Genomic DNA, 25,644 nt, shown 5'->3' with positions numbered 1-25,644 from the left:
TAGTGTAATAAATGTGTCATTCCTTTCTTAGGGTATGTTCTGTGATGTTCAGGACAAAAATTTTATACACGTATACCGCAAACAAAGCTATTTTCTCCAATCAGTTTTGTTTCTAGTTCAAAGATTATATACTCGTTGTTCTAGTCTTTAGCTATTGCGATTTTTTGATTATTTTAGTATATCTTTTATCTACGATTTTAGTTTCATAAAACGTTTATGTGATTTATGTTCTAATAACTTTTCCAAGCTATTAGAAACATTTTAAAATTATTTTTAACGATATTATTGTGATAGTGTATCATTAGGAAAGCAAAATCATGGATCTAGAGAGGTATGTAGCGGTTATATTATTCTGAGGGTGGTTGAAACGATTAATTATTATATACGTATAATCAAATCCCCTTCTGACCTTTAAGGTGTAGAGCTACAAAAATGTACATTTACAATATTTATAGACTCAATTTATACAATTTTCTTTCATTTCTTCTTAATCATACAAACCTTCTTTGCTTCCTTCCAGTAAGTTATTTCTTAAAAAGTTTTCTTATCATGTTATCCTATGTTTCTTTTGGTCTTCCTGTTTCTTTTTTATTTGCTTCTCTTTCTTTAATAAACTTTTTTTTACTTGACATGAATTACCTATTCTCTGTAAATATCCCCACCAGCTCAACTTCCTTCTTTCAATGAATTGGGTATTGCTTACAGCTCTTCTCCTGTTCTTTCATTTCTAATTATATTTCACACCTGTAGCTTGTATTTTACATTTTTTGTTGCTCATTTAGCACTTATCTTATGTTAGTTTGGCCTGAATCTAGTTTTAAAATATTTCCATTTTGTTTTTCTTGACACTTCTCATATATTTTCCAATCCATTGACCATAGCATGGTATACTTTGTTCTCATTTTCAATTCTCCTATTTATTTTCATCTTTATGTTCCCATCTGCTTCTAGTCATCTCCTAAAATTGCACTATGTTTACTTGTTCTATGTCTTCGCATCTATTAGTATGTGCCTTTTGTAACCTCCATTGTTTATTATCATTACCTTTGTTTCCTGTTCATTTTCATTCAGTTTGCTTGTAGTACTTCATTCCATATAATTAATTTTTCTATTATTTTCTTTTCAGTCCTTGTTATTAATGCTATATAATCAGTAAATGTGTAAATTGAAATTTCTACTCTTTCTAAATATTTATACTCCACACACATGATCTTTGGTTTTTTTAATTAATTAATGATTAACAACAATGGGCTTAATCTTCCTCCTTCCTTTGTTGTAAATGTGTCTGACCTTCTGTTTTTGCTTCTAATACAAACATTTAATTATTATAAAGAAATAATTAAGATTCAGTAACCAGGTAATAATGAATATCCTATTGTTCTGTGCAAATTTTGAATATATACAACTTGTTTAAAAAATTGCAAAAGAAAACACACAATACACAATTATTATTACCTGGTTGTGTAACTTCATACAGCCAATTCAAGATTTACTAAATTGGGCTTATTTTTAGGAAAAAGAAAATATGTGAATATTGTGGCAAAGAATTTTCGAACACCAGTGCTCGAAATAAACACATGTTAAAATTTCATTGTGAATCATCGTCATCCCAGTCTTTATTAGATAAGAAGTCTCAGGGTCACAAACACAGGATATGTCCTATTTGTATTAAGGAGGAGAGGTTTACTAATTATGATTCGCTCAATAAGCATTTAACGAATACACACAAGATAATAATCAAACAATCTCTTTTCAATTTTAGAAACCTAGAAGAATTTGAAACATGGAGATCACAAGGAAATAGAGAAGTAGATTATGCATGTCAAAGGAAAAACAAATTATCTAATGGAAATGAGAGTATCTATTATATATGTAATCGAAGTAATTATAAAGGTATGTGTCATTATTATTTTTGCATATGATTAATTTTGTTTTCATTCTTATAGGATATAACAGTACTGCTCACAAACGAAAAACAAAAGTTACAGGCAGTATTCATATATATGGGGAATGTCCTTCTCGGTTTATTGTTAAAGTTGATGCAAATGGTAAGTAGAAATTTGTAAAACATTAAATAAATATCTTTTATTTATAATTCTATATTTATTACTTAGGGTCGGTTAAGGTGACATTTATTGAAACCCATGTGGGACATAATGATGAATTGATACGTAAGAGGCTTACCAAGATTGAAGAAGAAACCCTAGTGGCAAAATTAAAAAGTGGAATTACAATTAAAAAAATAATTAGGGATGCCAGAAAAATTGGAAACCAAAAATTGACAAGGGTCAACTTAATCACAAAAGTGGATTTAGTAAATTTAATTAGAAAACATAATATAGAAAAAAAACTGCATGATGAGGATGAATATACTATACAGGATTGTGACAATAACTCATCGTCTATCACAGAAGAACAGGAACGAGAAGTAATCATGAAAAAAATGGTTTTAATATAATATTAATTTATTCATATATTTTGTGATTTGTAGATTCAAATTGAAGAATTGATTAGAAAACTTAGAAGTTTGCAAGGCAAGGACTTTGATCGTTTTATGGAGTATATTGAAAATTTTAAAAGGGGTTCTCCAACAATACCAAACATAGTAAAAAATGAAAAAGTAAACATATCTGAATAAAAAGCGACAAAATAATACTCAGCAAGTGTTAATTAATTTTTAAACACGCCAGTTAAGAATATTTATTTCTTTTCTGTCAGTCCTAAGCCTGAAAAGTGTGAAGGAAAATTAATTATTTTCAAATAATATGGGATTTTATTGTAACAGATATGTATTTTTAATAGGAAAGAAATAAAATTTCAGCTCATTTTCTGTCTTTTATCAACATAAATAGTCAATAAATTTTTATCCTTATTCATTTAAATGAAAGTTTAATATAATTTTTTTGACATTCATATTCTGAAGTATACCACCTAGCAAGGGTGGTAACCACCCTAAACATTTTTTCATGTGTATAAATTTTTATTGTAAACCAGAAAAATTAACGCTTTATATTTGATTTTGATCAGCTACTACATTCTGTTTATCCGTTTAAATTTGATGGGCTTCGCTTACAATGGTGCGACTTTCTCATTGGCTCAAAATAGGTGCCAGTTAGAGTGTTCGTAAACTCGTGATAAAAATCTCGATCTAGGTTAGGATCTGCTAATAAATGATCTATTGTCAAGACCATAGTTATTAATGAATCACCAAATATTTTTGTTTATTAATATACAGTTTTGGAGAAGAAACTGAAGGATTTGTATAAATATTTATCAATAACAAGATCCAAAAAATTCACAAGAGTAAGATGGTTGGTGTATACTAAAAGGATGCAGGAAAAAGATTTGCAAAAAGGGCCATTGAAGAAGGGGAAGGGGTACAAAAAAGAGGGAGAAACCAAAGAAAAAATTTTGAAGGATACTAAAGAGGTAGAACCGAATTGGAGCGCAAAAGTAAAAAATTGCAACCTGCAGAGAATTGTGAAGTCAGTTGAAGACCAAAGAGAAAAAAAAATAAGTCATGTGCCTTTAAGGCCTGTGGTACTGCAACTATTTTATACCCAAAAAAAATAAAAGACAAGAGTACTAAAAACAATATTTATTATAACTCCATTTTTAAAAGCACACAGTTCATTTATGTAAAATAGAAATAACTACAAATAATATATATGAAATTAATGAATGACTTGTCACCGACAGAATGACCTTTGCTAAGCAAAGCTGAAAAGAATATTGCAACTTACAAATAATGGTTTAGATAGATTATTGAACAAAAAATATAAAAAGGAGAAATTGACAGACAAAAAACTGTCCAAATGTAATTGTAAACGATTATTACTGGGACTCTTACATTTTACTTTATTTATTTCTTCTCAACTATGTATATATTATTTTCAAATCATTTCATTAATAAATACAACACCAGTTTACTGAGGTTAAACTTTTGTGCCCCAGTCAAGTTGATTTTTAATCACATAGTATTAATATATTACTATACATTTAAAAATTACTATATAATAATTATAATGTGCAAACTACAAGAAAAATATATTAAATATTTATGCAAATATAAAAGAAGGGCGAAATGTGGACAATAGTCCTCTCAGGTAAAGCGTAAGGATACAGGTATGATCAAGAATAGAAGTAGAACAGTTTATCTGAAAATAAAAAAAAAGTTATTAGTTATCACTATTTTCAAATGCTACATTTTATTTATTTGCAATTATAGAGTAAATGCTCTCACAATGAAGATAATAAAATTCAATAAAATCGTACAATAATAAATATCAAAAGACAAAGTTTAGTGCACTAAACAGTGAAATAACAAAACTAAAATTTTGTTCTTGTTAAATCAGAATTAATAAAAACTGAGTTGAAAAAAAGTTAAAATACAACACTATAAATGGGAAGGAAATATATAGATGACAGTAGTTTTCTAAATTTTTCGGATTTTGTATCACCTTCAAGCAGCCATTGGACCCTGACGTTAGTGAGGGGGGACCCAGTGTCCGCCCTCCTCGTGTGTGAGAGGGGACTGGTGCAAAGGACCGGTCATTTTTATCATACAAGACGGAAGCAGTCATGTCGATGAATGCTACCTAAGCCCTAATCCGATGTCGCCATCATTGTCTGTCGGAAACCTGGCGATGTTACAAGCAGGGATCATAAGAAGTCTGCTTCTTTTTCCCGATGGCTTTGAGCAAAGAAGTCCGGTCACTAGTCGGATTTTGCGCCTGTTTAGTTGGAGCAGTTGTTTGGTGTGAGACGCCACAAGGGTCATTTATACGTGCCTTCGCCTGTCTCATATCAGTTGTCTCTATCCATCCCTGCGAGCCTGCCTTGCGAGTAGACCGTTGAGAGCACACCTTTTAAGCCGTTATGGCTTCTATGGCAGCTATACTGTCCGAGCAGATTGAGATTACTGTGTTCCTGTGGCGTCCATTGAGTATCGCGCGTCCACAGTCCATCACAGCGAATACCTCGGCTCGGAAGACGGTAGCGAGTTCCCCAAGCGAAAAACATGCGCTTGGGGAACACGCGTCTGTGTACCAGGTGGCTCCATTATTGGCTTGGAGTCACCATTCCACTGCTCCCGCTCAGTGATTTTTGCATGGCCAATTGATCCAGCTTGCAGTCTTTATGGATGTTCAGCCTGTCGGGTTTCCTCATGGCTTCGAATTGTATCGCTAGATCCAAGGGTTGGGAGGCCTAGTAGGACTTCAAGGGTCCTAGTTGAGGCCGTAAGCATGAACCCTGTGAGGCGCTGGACTCTGTCCAGTCGCACTCTTGTTTTCGCTTTTTGGGATTAAAATGTATTTGAGGAAATCATATTTGAAGAATCAAATTTGTTGTTGATGTTTCATTCTCACGATAAAAGGAAGAGTCGTAAGATACTGAAGAACTAGTTATAATTACTGTTATGTAATGTAAAATATTAATAATTTGTGTATACTTACGTTTTCTTTAAAGTGAAGAAGCTGCGACGTTTGGAATCCTCCTTCTGCCCAGATGCGGGTAATGTATGTGAGCGAGAAGGACCAGCAGATTCTGTGTCTGCATGAGAATTAATGTTTGCAATCCACGTGTTCATCTCAGAGTCGTTCTGCGATTGGAAGAGGAATTCACCACCACTGTCCAATCTAAAAGAAAAATAAAACATTTTTTATTCATATCCGTAATACATTTTTTTATTTTACTCGTTTTTATTGAGCCTAATGAAAATTAAAACTTATTTTCCTTTCTTTAAATTATATCCATTTAAACGTGATCCTTCTCGTGATATTGTAGGGAACAATCCGAACACTTGCAGCAATAATTGAAGGAGCATTATTAAGATTAATAGATAGATTCTTTTGGAGGTTCAAATTTTTTTTGCAAATTCACAAACTACTTTTAATGAATAATAAATAAATGGTATGGTGCGGCTGAGTGTCTTGTGCCAGGTAGAGTTCCTCAACGGTTCTTTGCGAGTTAATCTAATATATCTTCGGACCATTGTCTTTTTAATCTTCTTCCTTGCAGTGGGGGGTTGAAGAGAATGTTCATAAATTGGTTAGCACAACGGTTCAGTTCGTTTTGATGTCATCGTTGATGAATGGTATATTTAAATCATTATAGATGATTAAATACCATAGAGAGTTAAGCAGCATTCGTAGAGTTTTGCGTTTGAAGGCTTGCTTTTGTTTGGTTTGATTTACTTGTGTCAGGATTCTAGAAGTATTGAATGCTTTTGAAGATTTTGTCGTGCTTGACTTGGATTTTCATTTAATTGAATCACTGTTCTATCACCTGCAAACGTGATTACAAGTGCCCTAGTAATGGATGGTATATCGACTGTGAATAGTAGATACAAGAACACTGCCTTGGGGTACACATGAATTTATTTCTTGAAAGTTCTTCCTCGAATTTAATTCTATCTTCTAGATATACTTGATAGTGTATCGAAGGCTTGTTTTATATCCAAGAAAACTGCAGTGCACATTTCCTTCCCTTCTAGACTCTGCTTGATTTTGTTCACAATTCTGTAATACTGCTGAGTTGTTGAGTGTTTCTTTTTGAGCTTAATAATAACTGTTCGTAGGATATTATGGGAAGGAGGTTTATTGGTCTGTAAGAGCTCTTTTCGAGTGGAGGTTGACACTATTGCTTTTCTGGGAAAGTTCTATAATTCAATATAATACCAGATTTACAGTTGACAAGAATCGAGTGAAAATGGTTCTATTCTAGGAATTCTATGGTATTTAACAAGATAAATATTACTGGGGGGATTTTCGACTGGTCTAGTTTTCAGCCTACTGAAAATAACATGAGAGAGTATCATTACTTACTTCAGCCTAAACACGTGTTTCTTCTTCTTATAATCCTGCGCCACGTTAGCAACGGCTTTTCTCAATAACAGCGCTGGTTCGCCTTTGAACCTCTGTTCAGGTGTTGATTTTGCAGTTTTGGCATCCTTGTAGAATGTCAATTGGGCTCCTTTTAAGACGCAATATACTTTATCCCATGAACGGTTACTTGCTTTAGTCGTTGTATTCTCCCATTCGTGCTTACGTACCAACGTACCTTCGAAGGTTTCGTCGTCTCCTATGCTGCCTGGTTCTGGGATAAGAAATCCATTAGAATTGAAAATATGCGGGGATAAATAATTTGAAATTTTAATCTACTCTACGATTTAATATGTGTTGGTTGAATAAGAAGGTGCATAAATATTAAATTGACATCGGTAAGAGAACGAACAATTTGTTAGGTCCCAGTACTTCTTACTTCGCTCCTTTTACTATTTTGAATACTGGTAAAATGAGTATACGAGTTGAAAACTGTAAGATTATATGTCTTACATGTTCAACTGACTTCCACTCCGTTCTAGTTTTGGTTTCTATTGCTTTTTTTATATATTTTTGATAATTTATGCAACATTATTTTAATGGTGTTGTAATGATTTATCTGTAAATTAAAATACAGTAGCAGTTTGGTAAAAGAGATATTTGAAACTGTTAAGAAAAGTTTTTTTAGTTTCTTTATTAAAATATCGCTTATAGTTTATAGTAACCTTAGTAGTTCACTTGTAAAAAACAAGAGAGATTGCCGAAGTCGTTGAAATAAAAGGACAAATAGAAATTTGTAAATAAAAATTCACTGAAAGTCAAGTAGTTTTGAAAAATATCTCAAATTGGGTTTCGAGCTATTATAACATTTTTGACTAAAGAAGGATTAACACAAAGACAATTTCAAAAACAGAATGGAGGCTGTTTACGGTAACTAACTAAAAATGGTCTAAGTTGCTTCGCTTGACGCGTGAATCATTTCACATGCGAGGGTGACTACTTCAGAAAAAATTAAATTAGTGGAAGATATTGAAGTGCCTAAAAACAAAAAGGACAGACCGTCGTTTTCAAAACAATTGTTTTAAGGATCCTACATGAGCATTTAAAACCAGCGTCGAGTAGAATGTGCGTGATTAAATAGAGCTTTGCCGCGAGGACCAAGAAAGTATAATCCAATTAATTGTAACGGTTGATGAAACTGTGGTCTTTTACTATGATCCGAAATACTAGATATAAAAAAGTGATGGTTACAATAATTTGGGACTGCTGTCGTATCCTTTTGATTGACTTTAAGAAATCAAAATTAGTTGAGGTGTGCGCTTATCTCATGACAACGCTCCAGTCCACATTGCATCGCTTTCAAAGGTTACTGTACACCTACCATATAGACCTGATCTTGTTCCGTCCGACTATTTTTTATTCGCAAAGGTGAATGCCGAGTTAAGTGGTAAAATATTTAATATTTTTTCATAGTGGGGCATAGATCATAAACTTTATGGAAAGTCTGTGATTAGAAAGGGAGAATAAATTAAAAAATTTTTTATCTATGACCTGTCTTTCTATATTGTAACTCATGGAACGCACTAAGCCAGATAACATCAGAAGAATGTCATAACATATGTAATAAGGAAAAAGCTGGAAAATTCTAGAAATATACAACTAAAAATCGGAAAAAAATGATAAAAACTTGCACCATGGCCATCGAAAGTGAAGAAATAGCCCCAACTCGAAAAAGTATATGAAGTTTTGAAATGTGGAATTTTCAAATAAGTGTTTTCAAAGCAAGTGGATTCTATACACTAGTGTATGGGGAAGAAAAATCACGAGACTTGACTCTAGATGATGATAACTAAGCTTGGATCCAGAAGGACGTAAATGCACAGAAAATTTTTATTTCAACAGTTAATAAGAAGTTTTTGTGGTTAGTGGTAAAGTGAACGGTGAAGCATCTGTAGAAATATACCAGAAATTGAAAGACATATTTAAAGAAAGACCATGAAAAATTGAAGTACTCCAAACTTAAAATAAAGATACAAAATAAAAATAATAACCCGAACAGGTTATGGGCCTAGTTAAGCCAGATAACATCAGAAGAACTTACACCACGGCAAACCAAAGTGAATAAATAGCCTCAATCGAACAATTATGTGATTTTGAAATATTAAATTTTCAGATAACTGTTTTTAAAGCAAGTGGACTTTATACAATAGTGAGAAGTGAAGAGAAATTACGATGATAAGGATAAGAAAGCTTGAATCTGGAATGATACAAAAGCACATAAAAGTTTTATTCCAATATGAACGGATCTGTAGAAATGTATCAGGAATTGAAAGACATATCAAATGAAGACAATCGAATCTGTAAGTGGCCGTGAATCGGACGAAACAACCTGATAATGGATTCACGGAAGGACCCCAGCTGGATTTCATATATCGTATTGTTTAAGATTTCTTTTTATTGTTACACGATCGAATGAGACACAGTTACAATAATAGAGTTTATCTCGATATTTCAATCAATATATTCCATAATTCACAACTAAATACTCAGTTTTAATAACCCCAAATTTTTGACAAACGGTTAAAGGAAATTTTTTCCCTACATTTCGACTCTAGAATTGAGAGAGATATTTTAACAAATAAAAATTGTTGTTGTGTTGGTTTTGCGGAACTAAAGTCTTTAAAAACAAAGCAAGACCAAGATTGCAAAATCACGACCAGTTTCACAAATTTAGTACTACTGTATTTGAATTTAACCTTAAACTCACACAATGTGTTAATTTTTACTTTATTAGACTATAGAATTTCTCATGTAATTAGAAAACAAAAACTACTTTTGTTAATATTTTCAAAATTAAATACTCATTTTCGATGAATATTTTAGAAAAAGTTACCTTGCAATTTTGACGACGTAACACCTTCGTCGTCGCTGTGAGTTCCAGATGCTTTAGAGCTCTTTTTCCAACGGAAACTCCTGAATGGAGATTTGCTGCGAGAGCGATCTTTTCTTCTGGTTTTCTCTTCGGCTCTCGACACTTGTAAAATAAACAAATAAAGCAACACAACACACATACACAAAGCGGTACTACTCAGTACAAAAGCTTAATAAAAAATATTTGTGTAGAATTTTACTTTCAGTGTTTCTATAAGAAGTTAAAAATTAAGTCATACACAGATATGATTCAAAAGAAATTGAATTGTAAAGAGGGGGTTACTACTCCAATTTTTTTGCATTCATATCGAATTGTTACTATTTTGTTGGCCCCATTATGGGGTAAAATGCACTCTCAAATAATTTTCAACCTACATTCATAGTTAAATATATTAGGGTTAATTTAGAAACTTGTACGCTCGCGTTGAAGCCCTCGTTCGCGTTTAACATAAATTAAGCAGATTAAGAAATATCATTTATGAACACAAACGCCCGCGTTCGCGCTCCAACGTCTAGCCAGCGTAGAACGAACGAAACGCCAACTAGAGCGTCAGCGGAAACGTGAGAGTTTATAAATCCAGCTTTATGTCTTGCACACAAAAGACATTGAGTGCATTCGACCATCTCATCTACTAAGGTAGAATTTTTTTGTCGAAATATGTAATGCGGTCAATATATTTTCCCTTTTTTTGATACGCAACTAGTCCCTAGACCCTAGTCAGTCATTGTAATATGTCTAGTTTTGAATTTGAATCCTAAAATTCAGTCTCAAATTATTGTAGTCATCACTTTTTAGGTGCTTTTCGTAACTTCTTTGCTTTTTTGGCACGGGCTCTCATTTCCGATGCAACTTCATGGAATCTCCTCTGGATGTCGGATCATCGTAAAAGTTCATAGTTTCATAATCAGTTGCAATTGATCAGATTACCCTGTCTTGGTTCTCGCTCAGAATATTCTACTCGACGATGCTTTTGCACTGCGCTCTTCCACTACTTTAATGTTTTCCGGAGTAGTCATCGTCGCAGGACTTTTACCACGTGGATAATCTTCTGATGATTCTCGTCCCCAGTTAAACAATTTGTCAAAATAATTGTGTTGGTGTTAATTCTTGTTTAGTTAAAAAATTTCCAACAGCGCAAAACTCAATTTTAGACATTTTTCGAAACGACTGAATGATCGTTCGAGTTCTACTATAATGAAACGGATCGATGCAGCAAGTTGAAACTTTGTGTAAAGTTTGTCACTGGCGCGTGCATAGAAACTTTTAGAAACGCACTCACTAGGTATATGAGGTCGGGAAATATGATTTTATGTTCAAAGTATTAACATCTTCATATCTCATTTTCCAACCATTTAAATGTTTCTTTATGTTCATGAATAACCAGAAATCAAACATAATCAAATCAGTTGAATAGTGTGGATTTTTAAGGAATGTTACATCACGTAAACATTCAACTGTCTATTGCGTAGTGTTTTTATGAATTAAAGTACAAATTTTATGATGTGCCAGTTTGCTGTTACTGTACGTTGAACTTCAAGCTTGTTGTTTTCACTATCGACAAAGAACAAGTGACCAATTTGAGTTGATCATTTCAAAAGTCATGAAGCTTTCCACAATAAATACCTACTGAAAATTAAAAGAGACTTTTGGCAACCCTCTGTCGTCCGGGTAGACCACCCCAATATTTAAGGAATTAAGACTAATTTTTTTTAATATTTTAATGAAATACTTTCGAAATTTCTTCTCGAGAATAAAGACTATTAAACAACTAAATAATTTCATTTAAATAACTTTTGTATTTTTTTAATGATTTATCTTAAATTGTATATATTCTTCTATAAAACTTCTATGTTCTTCCTGTACAACTTCTATTTTACTCTCCATTAGAACTCTCTCTCTAACCCGCAGATTTCCATATTTCTATTTTACGGGATATTTTTTTCGTTCCTGCAGAGTGATGGAATTTCGTTCTGTCTCTGTATATTATTGTTCATATATTTTATTTATTCTTATAAAATTTCAAGACTGATGAAATGACAGAAATTATTGTTTTTTAAATATTTATGAGGTTCTGTTAACAATTTTGAGAGATTTAAGTATTCTAGCAAAAATTCCACGATTCATGATATTGTCAAAAAAAAATTACTGAAGAATTTGGGTTGATACTTTAATTAAAACGAGTTTTAATTCTTCATCATCATCATCATCACCATCATCAAGTCTTTCAATCCTTTGGATTATTTTTGTTTTCTTTATAGTTTATTGTTTATTTGGGCTGCTTTTGTTATTATTTTCCATTCCTTTCGGTTCCGGTATTTTGCCTCCAGTTCTCTATATTAAGTGCTCTTATGTCCTCCTCTATTTCGTTTCTTCAAGTCTTTCTCGGCCTGCTTCTCCTCCTTGGTCACAATGGGGTCCGTTGCGTTATTTTTTTGACCATTTCAGTTGGTTTTCTTCTCATTATATGTTCAGCCCAGTTGAGTCTTTGTGCTTTTATGTATCTCACTATATTTTCCTTCTTCAGCTCTTTCTTTATTTCTTCTCTCCTTTCTTCCTCCTGCGTTGTGTTTGGACCTGTTATAGTTCCCATTATCTTTAATCTTTCTTTCGGTTCTTTCAAGTTCTTCTTCTTCCCTTTTATTGATTATTATTATTTCCATCGTGTACTTGATTACTGGTCTTATTAGGGTTCAGTACATTTTTATTTTGTTTGATTATGTTTTTAAATAGGTTTCTGTTTCTTCCATAGCCTTTTTGTATCCTTTCCTTTATCCTGTCTCTGGTTGTTTGACCCAACGTTATTCCTAGATAGTTAAAGGTCGATACTGTTTCATAATTGTATTTGTTAGTTTTCAGTTCGTTTGCTCTTTCTTCTGGTTTTCTCCCTATTTTCATATATTTTGATTTTTCTGCAATTGTTAGCTTCTTCTTTTAATTTGTTGAAAGCCTTTATTAATTCCCTCTGTCCATTTGCTATTATAGTCACATCATCTGTGTATGCTACTATCTGTATTACGCCTGTTGTAATGTTCTTATTCTGTATTCCTGCGTTTCTCATCATGCCTTCCGCGGTGGTGACTTGGGTCTTCCTTTTTGACGTCTTTATTAGTGTGTGTCTTTTCTGATGTTGTGCCCTTGGAATCTCACTTTAATGTCACTTTTATTTAGTATTATTTCTATTAACTTTTTTTAATTCCTTGTCTTTCTAGTTCTTCTGTTATTTTATCTCTTTTTATTGAATCGAAAGCACTTTTGAAGTCAATAAAAACTTTTCTATTAATTGATCTAGAATGTGGATTGCGTCGATATTTGATCTTCCTGGTCTAAAGCCGTTTTGATAATCGTAGGCGTCTTAAATTCTTACCCTCTTTAAAATGTTAGGGTAGTCTACCCGGGCCATAGAGAACTGCTTTTTAATTATGGAAATGATCACCTCAAATTAGTCATTGACTCTTTCTATACTAATCCTGTACTACGAAAGAAAAGTACGTACATAACTTTTTTAGAAAAAATATCTACTAACATTACTTAACATGTTTAACGCTTCTCGTTGGATTATTTCTCGCTCTGTCTAGGAAAACGTGAGCATATGTGACACCAACGAGTAATAATTTTTTCACATGAGGATAATCATGTAAAATTAAATTTACTGATGTGGATCCTACACCAAGAGCTGTCTCAATCGCTTGATAGGTGTATCTCGGATCTTCTATCATATGTCTCATTCTAACAACGATTTCTCTCTTATTTAAAATTTGCTGTATCAGAGAAACAAAGTTGCTTATGAAGGAGTGTGCGTTGCAACGTTTAATACTTTATTGTTTACTTGAACCTATCTTGGAATCATATATCATATGCTCTCAAAATATGAAAAGTGGCCCTAGTGTATCCTGGGGCTATATCTGCTAGTTGCACTTCCATACTTCGAATCAAAAATATGAATTCCTTTCAATGTAGCCTCTTAATTTTATTTTTTGTGAAAAACAAAAATGAAATTAGAAAAGAATAAATAAATTTTCAATTGCAATGTAGACACTCAGTTTTTGTTAAGAAATATTATGTAAAAACAAATAACTAAATTGGATGTATGACTCAATTTTATCAATAAAGATTATACTCAATTATTGACCATGAAATGTTTTAGTATTAGATTATTTATCTATGAAGAAATCATATTACTCATTTCCCGTTCTGTTTAAACAAAAATAAATGAACGTTGTTATCAAATTTTAGTAAAACTAGTTTAAATAATAATTGTCATTGACATAACAGGTATTATTTTTGAAGAAAAAGAGATCTAAGGGGTAATAAGTTTCAAAAATAAAAATTTTGGCATTTTGTAGACTTTATTAGTTTTTTGAATTTGAAACATTATGGTGATTCCAGAAAGAGCACTGCATATTTAACGAGGCTAGATACACTATTATTTTCCTTTTAACTTGGCCTTTATCTATAAAGATACGCAGCTATCGAATATTCTACAGTGTTCTAGATTGTTCTGACTGTGTTAATATGTCCTTCGATCATATTGGATTAGCTTGACAGATGGAAAGATAGAAAAACTTAAAAAATTTTAGATAGAAAGTTATAAAGAATATTTATGCTCGGATAAATACTACCATCAAAACATTGAAAGAATTTTAATTGTTATTTTCTCGAAACTTATCGAAACTCTCGAAAATTATTTTTGAGATGTCTTCTTCTGCACGCTCATAAGCGAATTGTCCTATAGGAATATTTAGATTTGGATTTGGATTAGAACACATCTCCCAGGATAATTTGAAAATAATTATTTGAACTGTATATCCAACAACTGTTTGTGGAATATTATCTATCTTCTTTAAACCAAACAATTGGAGGATAAATAATTATTACAGATCCAAGAAAAGTAAGACGTATCAAGCAATAGTAGGAAAACCTCCCGTTCCAGTAAATACCCAAGACGTAAAAAAGCAATATCCCTAACATTTTGATTCTAGAGTAAACAATTCTACTGGCACATTATTATCCAAATACTCAAAAAGTTATCTCGTATCACTTTCTTGATGTGATTCGAGCGATCAAATTTTTAGTGATACAAAAAAAGTCGTTTTATTTGACAATAATCAAGAGCAGGTGATGAAATTAGTGGCGTTGATTTCACCAAGAAGCATTTTATAATGTTGAAAGACGGGTTCAAGAAGCAGGAAAGTTATATTGTAAATCGAGAACATCCTGTTCAAATGAATCCGCTAGACGAAGAACTTATTTTGGATACCATTGACGATCCATCCATATCATACCCAAGAAGTGGAAGAGTTGTTTCTCGTCGGTTCTTATTCAAGAAACCCTAATAGTTTGCAGAATTTTAGTTAGTTTCGACTTGTACATTTAGAATAAATAACATTTTCAAAATAATAAGTACTCCAAATTAATTGCGAATGTAATAAACCGAATCATCATTCTTAAAAGGTTGGTTCCAGAAGTACCTGGCCTGACTTAAAGATGGCGGTAGTTGCTTAGAAAATACACAATAAAAGCAGTTCTTCAACGGAATCTCTAAGAAGTTTAAACGTAGTTCATGGTGTGGATAGGATCAGAGATTCTACCTTGGATATGGTACATTACCCCTACAACTATTGTAAATAATGTTGGTTGATGGTAATAACAAAATACAGGTTATGATATTTCATTGAACGCATAATTGATATTATTCGCTATAAAAAGGGAACCAATGTAAAGTACTGGGTAATCAATAATATTCAATCAATTCCATCTTCGATTAATTCATAGTTCGAATAATTTAGAAATAAATTTCTACTACACAAATATTTTTTATTTTTAAAACATTTAACAAAAGCTAGGATGTGTAAACGATAATATAAAAAGGAAGAATCGTTTTCTTTTTCTTCTTCTAATTTTGTAAAAATACTTACGGGTCTGTGCGCGAGGAGGAGTACTTGATGTTGGTGTTGATTGTGCACTCGTGGAAGGTAAAGTCTGAGGTCTGGTTTGCCGTTCTTCATGCACTACAGAACATGCTCATGCATTAAAAAAAACATGCACAAAATATGTATTTACAAAAAGTAAAATTAGGACAACAAATTATTATAAATAATAAATTGCTAAAGGAAATATTCTTATCGAAAAGTTAGACTATTTGTTTGGCGTTTTTAAAATAATTAATCGAATTTTACTATTTATATTAGAGAATAAATAAACAGCAATTATACAAGTTAATAACTGTAAAATATATGTTATAACTTAAAAACGAATATCGGGAGTTCCCAAAATGTTTTAAACCCATAAATGCACAATAATGGTAGAAACAAGATAATTTCCGTATTAGATTAAAACACCATATGGCATTATCATCAAAAACATCTTATGATCAATAAAAGATGCAGATGAAAGCTTTACAAATAAGCAGGGTAAGTAATAATGCCGCGTTATGAGTATCCCTTGTATAAACTATTGGACAAAATTAACGCACCGCTTTAATTAATCTAAATATTTACAATATAAACACAAAACTTTAACTAAGTTATATTAAAATAATAATGAAAGCCTACAAATTAGTCGAATATGATTTTAACATAACCTCAATATCCCTTTTTTTTCCACAAAAGTTTGTTTTTACTAAAAATTCATAAATTAGCTATCATACTTCCAAATTGAAAAAAACATCAGTAAAACGGAATAAATGCATATGGGTCAACCCTAATACCACTTGTCCATCATCTTCTAATCACTGCAATCATACATCGGCATGATTGATATCAAATGTTCAACAAAAGCTTGCGGTATATTGCCCAATCTTCAATAACGACCTCTATAAGTTGGTAGAGATTAGAAACTGTGACTTCGAATCCTATTTTTTAGATAGTCCCATAGATGTTCTATAGGATTCATATCCGATGGGCACTCTAATAAAAAAATATTGACATCATGTAAATATCCACGTGTGCACGAGTGTTGTCCTTGCATGATTAAAAAATTAGGCCCAACAAACGGAGCTTGTTCAATAATAATGTTGTCTAAGTCGTATAGGGCAGTCGTATAGGGACCAATTCCGTAAAAGCATCGAAGCGAATTCCCCCCTAAGACATTTTAGAGCCACCACTAAAAGGCACTTTAGGAGAAATATTACAGCAAACATTTATCCTTGCCTACGCCAGACACACTCACGCCCATCTGGAGCGCCAACTCTAGTTTCATCTGAAAGCAGAACCCGTTTCCAATCTGATGTAGTCTTGCAAAATTTAATCTCTAAACTTTGTGTTCTCTGGTAAGCAAGGGTTTTTTGGCTGGTCTTCTGTTGCTTAACCCAGCTTCGTGTAAACGTCTTCGATATTTCGAACATCATTTTTTAACAGATTTCTGATGACTCTCCTGTTTCTGAGAGTTAAAAAAAAACGATTATCAATGATGTTATGTCACCTCACTATGCGACTGATGCTGGAATTATGTCTCCCTAACAAACCAGCAACATATCGCATTGAATATCCTTCATTCAGAAGAGTCGATGCTCGCACTGCCTACTCCATCGACAAAATTCTTTAGCGGTTTATTTTTTTACTTGATATACTCCCAAAGAAACTTTCAAACATGTATACAATAAAAACAATTACAATCAACAGCTTATTTTATTTTAATCAGCATTTTTAAGAAAATGCTAACACAGTTTTAATCTAAAACGGGGTTAAATGCGAATTACTGTCAAAACAAGATTATATGATACTATAGTTAACTTAAATAACAACTGTAACTGTCAGACAAGGTCTGTGGCCTACCTGTTGTACAGTAAGTTATCAATAATTGAGGATTATCAAGAAAAATATGAGTGGTTAGGTTTTATTTTGTCCAGGAGTTTAGATAGACTTTGTTTCATAATATGTAGTGATAATTAACATTGAAAACCCTATAAAAATATGTAATGATGGATCATTGTATGATTAAAGAGGACCAAATCGAACCAAATAGTATAAGCAATGTGCATGCAATTGCAAAATCAAATATTTACTTACCGCATCAAACAAACATCAGAAAGTATAACTCAAGCAATTAAAAAATTACAGGAATTTTTATAATTGTTCAAATTCACCTTTTGTATTTTTATAACTTATTATACAATTATTTTTTAATATACAGTTTGTCTAACATTATCACTCTCTTTAAAAGTTGAAGAAAGATAAACTGAAAATTTTAACGAAAATCATCTATGTTCCTGGATTTTTGAAATTCTATTTTGATATGTCAATTAACTTCATTAGAAGTTAGTTCTTTTTCCAAGTATTTGTAATAGTTAAGAAATTAGATAAAACACAATATTTGGTGTCTTCGTGAATAATTTGATAGGTAGGTTTGAAGTTGAGAGTAGGAGTCACCAGAGATAAACCGAAACCTCCCTCAAAAATTGATTACATTAGGATCACGACTCAGTATGAAATACCGAAAAATTTAAGCTTTGAAAATAAATATACCTCAAAACTGAGCTGTAATAGTAAATGGAATGAGAATAATATATTAAAAATTCTAACAAATGATTCTCGGAGAGCTCCAAAACAGCAGACAGAACTGACCCAGAACAAAACAACAAAAAAATCAGAAATATATGCAATTGAAACATGTACCCAGTTCAATTAAGAAAGAAAATATTATCTTATCCGATAACCAAGAAACCGTTAGAGTACTAAGCTCCAATGTGATAAAAAAAGTTAAATGAGCTTGACAAAAAGATCAAAGTTCTTTCATTGAGTTGCAGAGCCCACTGGAGTAGAGGGAAATGAAACGCAGATATATTTACTGAAGTAATGACAAATAAACTCTTTGTAGAACCTAAACCTTTCTTTGGAATCGGCTATAGGACAATAGAGACATGGAGAAAAATAAAAAAAGGAAGTGAATTAGTTACTTGAATAATCCACAGAGGATAAGACACGCAAAGATACTTCTGGTAACCTATAACCAAAGCAGATCTATTACGTGTAAGTAAAAACAATTTACGAATACCAATAGAAGACTTTTTGAAGCATGCCACTAGGTTTGGTAGGGAATGCAACGTGGAGATTCTGTTACATAGAAGACAAAACCTCTGTCCACATTCTATAGAAATACTACGGAGCTCCTGAGCATTACAGTAGTATAGGAAATAGGAGATGAAGATCTTAGGCAGCCGAGGACATTTGACAAACTAAATTTTCTGAAAGGAGTAGCTGTAAACAATGGATATCCCCAGAACAAGGAAAGTGTTGCATATGACGCCTTATATTACACACATTCATCTTTTGATGAAACAACTTTTCTTGTTAATCCTGATTTATCAAATAATTGATATCTAATTAAACCAGGATCGATAATTTTTTACACTAAAAAAATAATAGCGAGATGAAACCTATTGTCAAAAAAGTAGAATAGGATAGAACTAAAAGGGAAAATAATTTACATGCGATCTGAGGTCGGAAAGGGAAAGGGGGGTGAGTTTTTAAGGGTAAAAAAATCGGTTTATCTCGATTTTTGACAAAACTACAAGTCCTATGGAAAAAAACAAATGGCAAAGTTATAAGTAATAAGAAGATCTACAACTTTTATATTCACACTTTTTTCATATAACCTCGAAATTTATGTGAAAATTGAAAAAAATCTAGTTTTTCGTTTTTAATTTTGATCTTTTACAAAAAACATTTTTTTCAAATTTTATGGAAACTTACCTTCCTATGTTCTAAATACACCGTAATTTATTTGTTTTTTTTTACCTTATTTTGAATATATACCGAAAAAACACTAATTTTCGAACGAAAATTTTTCCGTCAAAATATTAGCTTTTTTTTTAAAAAATCGGTGATGTTTTTGTGAAATCTCTACTCCCTGATGGTGTGAAAAAATATTAGCATCACCATGGTAAATTTTCTCAAAAAAAAACGCAAAAAACTCGCATCCGCAATTTTTATCTTAATCATTACGTACATTTTTTAGTTATTTATTAAATTATTCAACTCTAATTACAAACAAAATGTGAGATTCCATGTTACATTGATGAACATAAGTAATTAGAGTCTAAAATTATAATAAATATCAAAAGATTGTACATGATAAAAAAATTTCGGATGCGAATTTTTTCTGAAAAAGTTTACCATGGCCATAATATAATATTTTCTCACATCATCAGGAAATAAGACTACTAACTACTAACCGAATCTCTAAAAAAACCTCATATTTTGACAAAATAATTTTCGTTCGAAAATTGGGGTGCTTTTTCTGTATTATGTCAAAATAAAATGAATTTTTCAAATAAAATAAATTACATTGTATATGGGACATAAAAAGGTAACTTTTCACAAAATTTCGCGAAAAAAAAATGTTTTTTGTAAAAGATCAAAATTAAAAACGAAAAACTTGATTTTTTTAATTTTTCACATAAATTTTGAGGTTATATGAAAAAAGTGTGAATACAAAAGTTGTATATCTTCTTATTACCTATAACTTTGCTATTTGACTTTTTTCCATAGAACTTGTAGTTTTGCCAGAAATCGGAATAAAGCGTTTTCTACTCATCCCCTTCCACTTCCCGAACTCAAATCGCCCGTGAATTATTTTTCCTTTCATTTTTATTATATTCTCCTTTTTTCCAGTAGGCTTCATCCTACTATTATTTCTTTTCACTTTTTATTATTTTTAGGCTTCTACCCTGGTCAAGGTAGATTTTTTATTTATAAAACATTGAAAAATTTCTTTCAGGCTTGCCATAACTGGTACAAAACAAACATTTAAAGCATACCAAACTTTCAGCAATGATTATTTGCTTCCAAGGTTAAATAATAAAAATGTTGATTTAAAAAACCTAATGTTTACACGATACGAAACTTTTTCCGGATAAATATGAAAAATAACTAATTTGACATAAAATATTTATATTAAAAATATATTTGGGCTACTAAAACCGTCTTCAAGAAGCTAAATATAGCAAAGACTACTATAAGCTAAGAATTTTTTTATTAAAACTTTGTGTAAAATTATTATAATTAAAAATATTATTTTTGCTTTGAGATGTACCCAATATCATATCTAAAAAATACTTTAATAAGCCTTTGCTCAAATTTGTGTTAAATGTAGAGAAAAAAACTATTACATAATCTGCATCAGAGATGGGATACGAGGATGTAAAAGCAAAGTGAAAATAGAAAAAAGTACCACAAGTATCCAGTCTGTTTGAAAAGCATGATTAATAAGAGTTTTTGGACACAAGTCTATATTAAATATTTTTGTAAATATGATATGACCCCTTCTCAAAAATCAAAGGTTTCGATATCCATATGCAGTAAATATTAATGAAACAATCATTATTTTATTCAATTTAGTAACCCAAATATTAATTTTATCAAGTTAATAATTAATAATTTGTATATAACAATCACCATTAGTTTGTGTATTTATTATACAATTTCTTAGTGATATATTAAAAAGCAATAGAAACCATCACCATTAAAGGGAAGTAGAGTATTAGGAGGTGCATATATTTTTAATATAACGAATATAAATCACTAGAGAAAAATATAGAATATTATTAGAATGTGTCATTATGTTTGTAAATTTTTCTCACAGTAATATTACTATAATATTCAGCACAATTTCAAGCTAAATAAGTGACTAATGAACACACTACAACAATACTCACAATTAAACTGTTTGACACGTGTTTCAATAACCAAGTTTACTTTCGGTCTCTGAAGACGATAACTTGGTTATCGAAACGCGCGTCAGATAGTGTAATTGTGAGTGTTGGTGTAGTGTTCAGTATGAATATCACTAACAGTTGCAGAAACTTCAACTGAAATAAGTAACTAACAAAATCAAAAATATCAAAAGTAAAATTTACTGACAGATTAATTAAATTTAGGAAACTTATTTACAAATTTGTTTTATTCTGTATAAATTTATAATATATATATATATATATATATATATATATATATATATATATATATATATATATATAGATATGGAGACTTGAGATGACATACCGAATGTATATATATATATATATATATATATATATATATATATATATATATATATATATATATATATATATATATATATATATATATCGGTATGTCACCTCAAGTCTCCATATCTGTACACCTAAAACAATTCATATAAAATTTTTACTATATATATATAGTAGTAGTAGTACAGATATGGAGACTTGAGATGACATACCGAATGTTACTCAACATAAATAAAATACCAAATGAAGAAATATACTTATTAGGTAGATGTATTTGTGATTTTACAAATCAAACTATAAATTTAAATCACCTTACCGGTTAATTTTCTCATTTTGTGTTTTCTAATTCGTATTATAAGATTTTTCTAATAATGTTCGCATATTTCCTCTAGTGACTCATATAGATTTTCCGTTTCAGTGTGCCCTACTATCAATCAAAAATTAATAAAACTGTAATCTCATATAATTTCTGATCTATAGGTCTTTTCAATAACTTCTACAGTGACAACAGTCCACCATAAACTAGAGTTTGCATTGTTCCATATTTTTATGTGTATATAATAAATCATTTCACTCTAGATCTGTGCCAGGTGTCAATATAAATCATTTTTTGTTTCATAAACCACTTTCAAAATTTTGCTGGATCCGGTGGATGCCTAACTAAATTACTACTAATTTCCAAATCTCGATAAAAAGTGATGATTAGATCTATCTATGGAACTTGCGTTCTGGCTAAGTTTCTTAAAATACCATCTACTTAGGTTGATAGGAGAAGTCAAGTTAACATTTTAGTTCTTCACTATCGAAACCCTTCTATAACATTGAGAAATCAATATTTAAATCATAAAAATTAGATGGAGAACAACTTTATGTTCTGGAGGAGGAATTCAAGAAGTAAGTAGGACACATTCTATGTCATTGCAATAATTAAAAAACGGACTGGAGATTATAACCCAGAGGATCACAATTGTGGAATTAGGCACAAATTAACCCCGTTAAATATATATATATATTATTAATTAATAGATGATGGGAGGACGACAAGAAAAACTGGAATAAGAGAAAAACACATTAAGCAAATTCCTGATGAATAATGGTCTAATTTTAATGCGCACACTTACAAAAGCATAAAATATATAAAGTGCGTTGACTTATATTTACTATTAACACAAGGAAAAATAATATAGTGAGTAAAAATAAACTTGGTGTCAAAATGCTTATGGATCTTAATAAAATAATATACATATACAATAATATGTGTAACTTATTATGGGCAATTTTTATTTTGTAAGTTTGAAACAAAACCGTTCAAGTACGGCAGCTGTTGGTAAAGGAAAAATCTGTTTAAATGAAAACCCAAAGAGTATGGTGAACTACGATAGACACTGTCATCCAATACTCAATGAAAAGACCTCTATCTAAAAATTCTATAAGAAAATAATCATATCAAGTCAGTTGAATACTTTTTTCTAAATTAGAATCTGGTTTCTCATAAAAATATAATTTATATGTAATAAATTAGATCTGCAATCTTAAATTAAATCAAATAACAGCAGTTTATGTTTAGCAAACAAGATGATGTCTAGTTTCAAATTAAATACAGAAATTCAAAAGTTTTGTACCACCTTGTTTTGAATCGAAAGAGTTTTCCTGCAAAAACAATTTTATGCTTGCTTATTTATAAATGTTTATCATTTTAAGTATCATATTTGTAACAAAAAGAGGTACATACCTCTGAGAAATGTTTTGTGTGTATTCATTTTAGATATCAAATCAGTTGGTTTTTACCATTTACAGAACAATGGAATCTTTTTCTGGAGATCAATTCTATATGGGATAAACTAAGCAGAAGTAAAGTCGTGTTACACCTACGACCTAAAATGGATTCCGGTCCACACCTGAGCTAGAGCTTTACAATTGGCTTACTCTGCAATGTATTTTACCGGTATCATGCCTAATTGATAAAGAGAATTGAAGGCATAATTCCTGATGAGATTATTCGCCCACACGTGAGGCTATGGCGCGAGACTGTTGAAGATGTATTCATTTTTTAGACAGATAATGCCTGACCTCATTTTACCGGATCCTCGAATCTGAAAGAATCAATATTTTTGGGTCATCTATTATATGTTCTGGTATAAACATGTTTGGAATATGATGGATAATCTAGAGCAACTAGGGATCCATCTGAAGTTTATCCATGCTGCAGAAGAAAAATTACAGATATTTCTCAACAAATAACATTTTCACTGCTAGTATTACTTTATCAATAATTTCTGAATTCCATTATAATGCGTTTATGGGACTATTTTAGTCAGTTGTCAATGTCAAACGTTGGAAATCTTGCACCCGACTTTAGGGATGATCTGCAAGCACTGAACATTTGTTTAGACCTACTAAAATGGGGCAAAGCCGGGAAAGCTTCACTGACCCGACTATAGAAGGCGACGCAGTGAAAAGATTCATTACTAGTCAGCATAAGCAGGTGTTTTAATTATTTTTCTTTTGGTATTGGATAAATTTAAAATTGTTCAATTTAGTTTATCAGAAAAAATGTGAACAAATGTTTTGTGGCTGAAATTAAATAATTACAAACAATCTAAAATTGATTACTAAAAGTGATGTAAAATTTTTGAATCGATGTGAATAAGATTTTGGTGGAACATATTCATTTTGTAACATTTAAATTTCCATTATTTATCCAATTTTAATAAATTTGTGAATGGGAAATGCTAGTATCAAACAAAAAGATAGTGAAACTATATTCAAGAAATAAATTGTTTTTTTATATTTAGACCAATCATAATGTGCATGTATTTCCGGTATAAACATTAGTGACTAATTCTTGATAATATAACTTGGAACAATTAAAAAATTTGATATTACAGTTACACAGCGTTTTAATTCGCATCATAATAGTACGTCAAAAAATATTTTACCATTGAAAAAACGTTTTAATAGTAGGACACACTTTTGGGAAGATTTATGCTACAGTTTTCCACTTTTTCAGTGAAAACTATCTCATATTTAAAAAGGTATATTATATTGTATGTACAACACTTTGTGGGTTTACCTTCACCAGGCGAGCTAGCTTTAACGGAAGATCTTTTTCTTTCTCCGGCTGCATTAATGTGTTTAAAAAAGTTCTTTATTCTTTATCGTTTACAGTAATAAATAATTTTCCTTTGCTAGTTGAATAGTACAGTTTAACATGTGAGACTATTCAATTAGCCACTGGAAAATGTTTAAAACTCTTTTTGTTGGATGTAAATAAAATTATATTAAAGCTCAATTTTATGTTTATAACAAAAATACAAAATTATCAACTATTTATAATATATACTCTTAATTTTGAATCTATACAATTAATCCTAAATTTAGTTAACACTACACAATATAATCGTTCGTATTTTTTCAAAATTTGAAATACATTTAGGATATCGGATGAAGGATTCTAGTTAAAAGGATATATAGATCACAACCATTGTGGTATGTGTCTGTCAACGTCCTTGATATAGGGATTATAGAGGATAAGGTTCAGTTAAGGCTCTCCATCTAAAATAAGAGAAATAATTGTGAGGATAAGGATATATGTTATGAAATTTCCGAAAAATCTGCAACAACATATTATAAAAAAACATGTGTTGTAATAATTTGAAATAAACTCAACAGCAAAAAAAACAGGACCCTTCATATTTTTTTTATTCAGAATTAGTAAACAATTAGATAAAACTCAGATTTGATTTATTTGTCTTGAAGTTAATTCGCCTGTCGGAACTATTTCAAACTGTGAGTAGTTTTTCGCACTTTTAAACATCTTTAATTTACTAACCAAGCCTTTTCTGTGATTAATACACATGTTTTAGCTTGAGGTAGCGAAGTTTACCATTCACGATGCACTC

General features: G+C 31.1%; 2 protein-coding genes across 8 annotated transcripts in view; one reads left to right on the top strand and one right to left on the bottom strand.

Moving 5' to 3' along the window:
• The first annotated feature begins 15 nt into the window (after positions 1-15).
• Positions 16-2,823, top strand: LOC130452957 (uncharacterized). Of its 2 annotated transcripts, XM_056792507.1 has the most exons (6): positions 48-331; positions 1,514-1,681; positions 1,763-1,893; positions 1,947-2,048; positions 2,115-2,428; positions 2,492-2,655. In XM_056792507.1, exons 1-6 carry the CDS (start codon positions 318-320, stop codon positions 2,636-2,638), a joined length of 876 nt encoding a protein of 291 aa, XP_056648485.1. In that variant the 5' UTR covers positions 48-317; the 3' UTR covers positions 2,639-2,655. The 2 variants fall into 2 exon arrangements, with proteins under 2 accessions (XP_056648484.1, XP_056648485.1); XM_056792506.1 differs by having other exon boundaries at positions 16-331; positions 1,514-1,893; positions 2,492-2,823.
• Positions 2,824-3,583: 760 nt separating this feature from the next.
• LOC130440798 (spectrin beta chain) overlaps positions 3,584-25,644 on the bottom strand; it is a 78,358-nt gene continuing 56,297 nt past the window's right edge. For 2 of the 6 annotated variants that reach the window (XM_056774133.1, XM_056774134.1), the window contains exons 9-13: positions 15,672-15,764; positions 9,718-9,858; positions 6,828-7,098; positions 5,457-5,639; positions 3,584-4,157 (exon numbers count right to left, since the gene is read on the bottom strand). In XM_056774133.1, coding sequence (XP_056630111.1) covers positions 4,154-4,157; positions 5,457-5,639; positions 6,828-7,098; positions 9,718-9,858; positions 15,672-15,764 — 692 coding nt within the window. In that variant the 3' untranslated portion in view covers positions 3,584-4,153. Of the gene's footprint in view, positions 4,158-5,456; positions 5,640-6,827; positions 7,099-9,717; positions 9,859-15,671; positions 15,765-24,815; positions 24,864-25,644 lie in introns of all 6 variants that reach the window. The other 4 variants (XM_056774137.1, XM_056774135.1, XM_056774136.1 and 1 more) reach the window with 4 other exon arrangements.

Source organism: Diorhabda sublineata, chromosome 2 (assembly GCF_026230105.1).
Source record: "Diorhabda sublineata isolate icDioSubl1.1 chromosome 2, icDioSubl1.1, whole genome shotgun sequence".
In the NCBI taxonomy this organism is placed as follows: Eukaryota; Metazoa; Arthropoda; class Insecta; order Coleoptera; family Chrysomelidae; genus Diorhabda; species Diorhabda sublineata.
Note: the sequence above shows the minus strand (reverse complement) of the source record. Positions and strands in the feature narration are given on the sequence as shown.

What these genes read in the sequence shown, in the direction of transcription:
- LOC130452957 (XM_056792506.1), top strand. An exon ending in TAATCGAAGTAATTATAAAG is followed by an intron (nt 1,894 to 1,946) that starts GTATGTGTCATT and finishes TCATTCTTATAG; the next exon opens with GATATAACAGTACTGCTCAC. An exon ending in TGTTAAAGTTGATGCAAATG is followed by an intron (nt 2,049 to 2,114) that starts GTAAGTAGAAAT and finishes TTTATTACTTAG; the next exon opens with GGTCGGTTAAGGTGACATTT.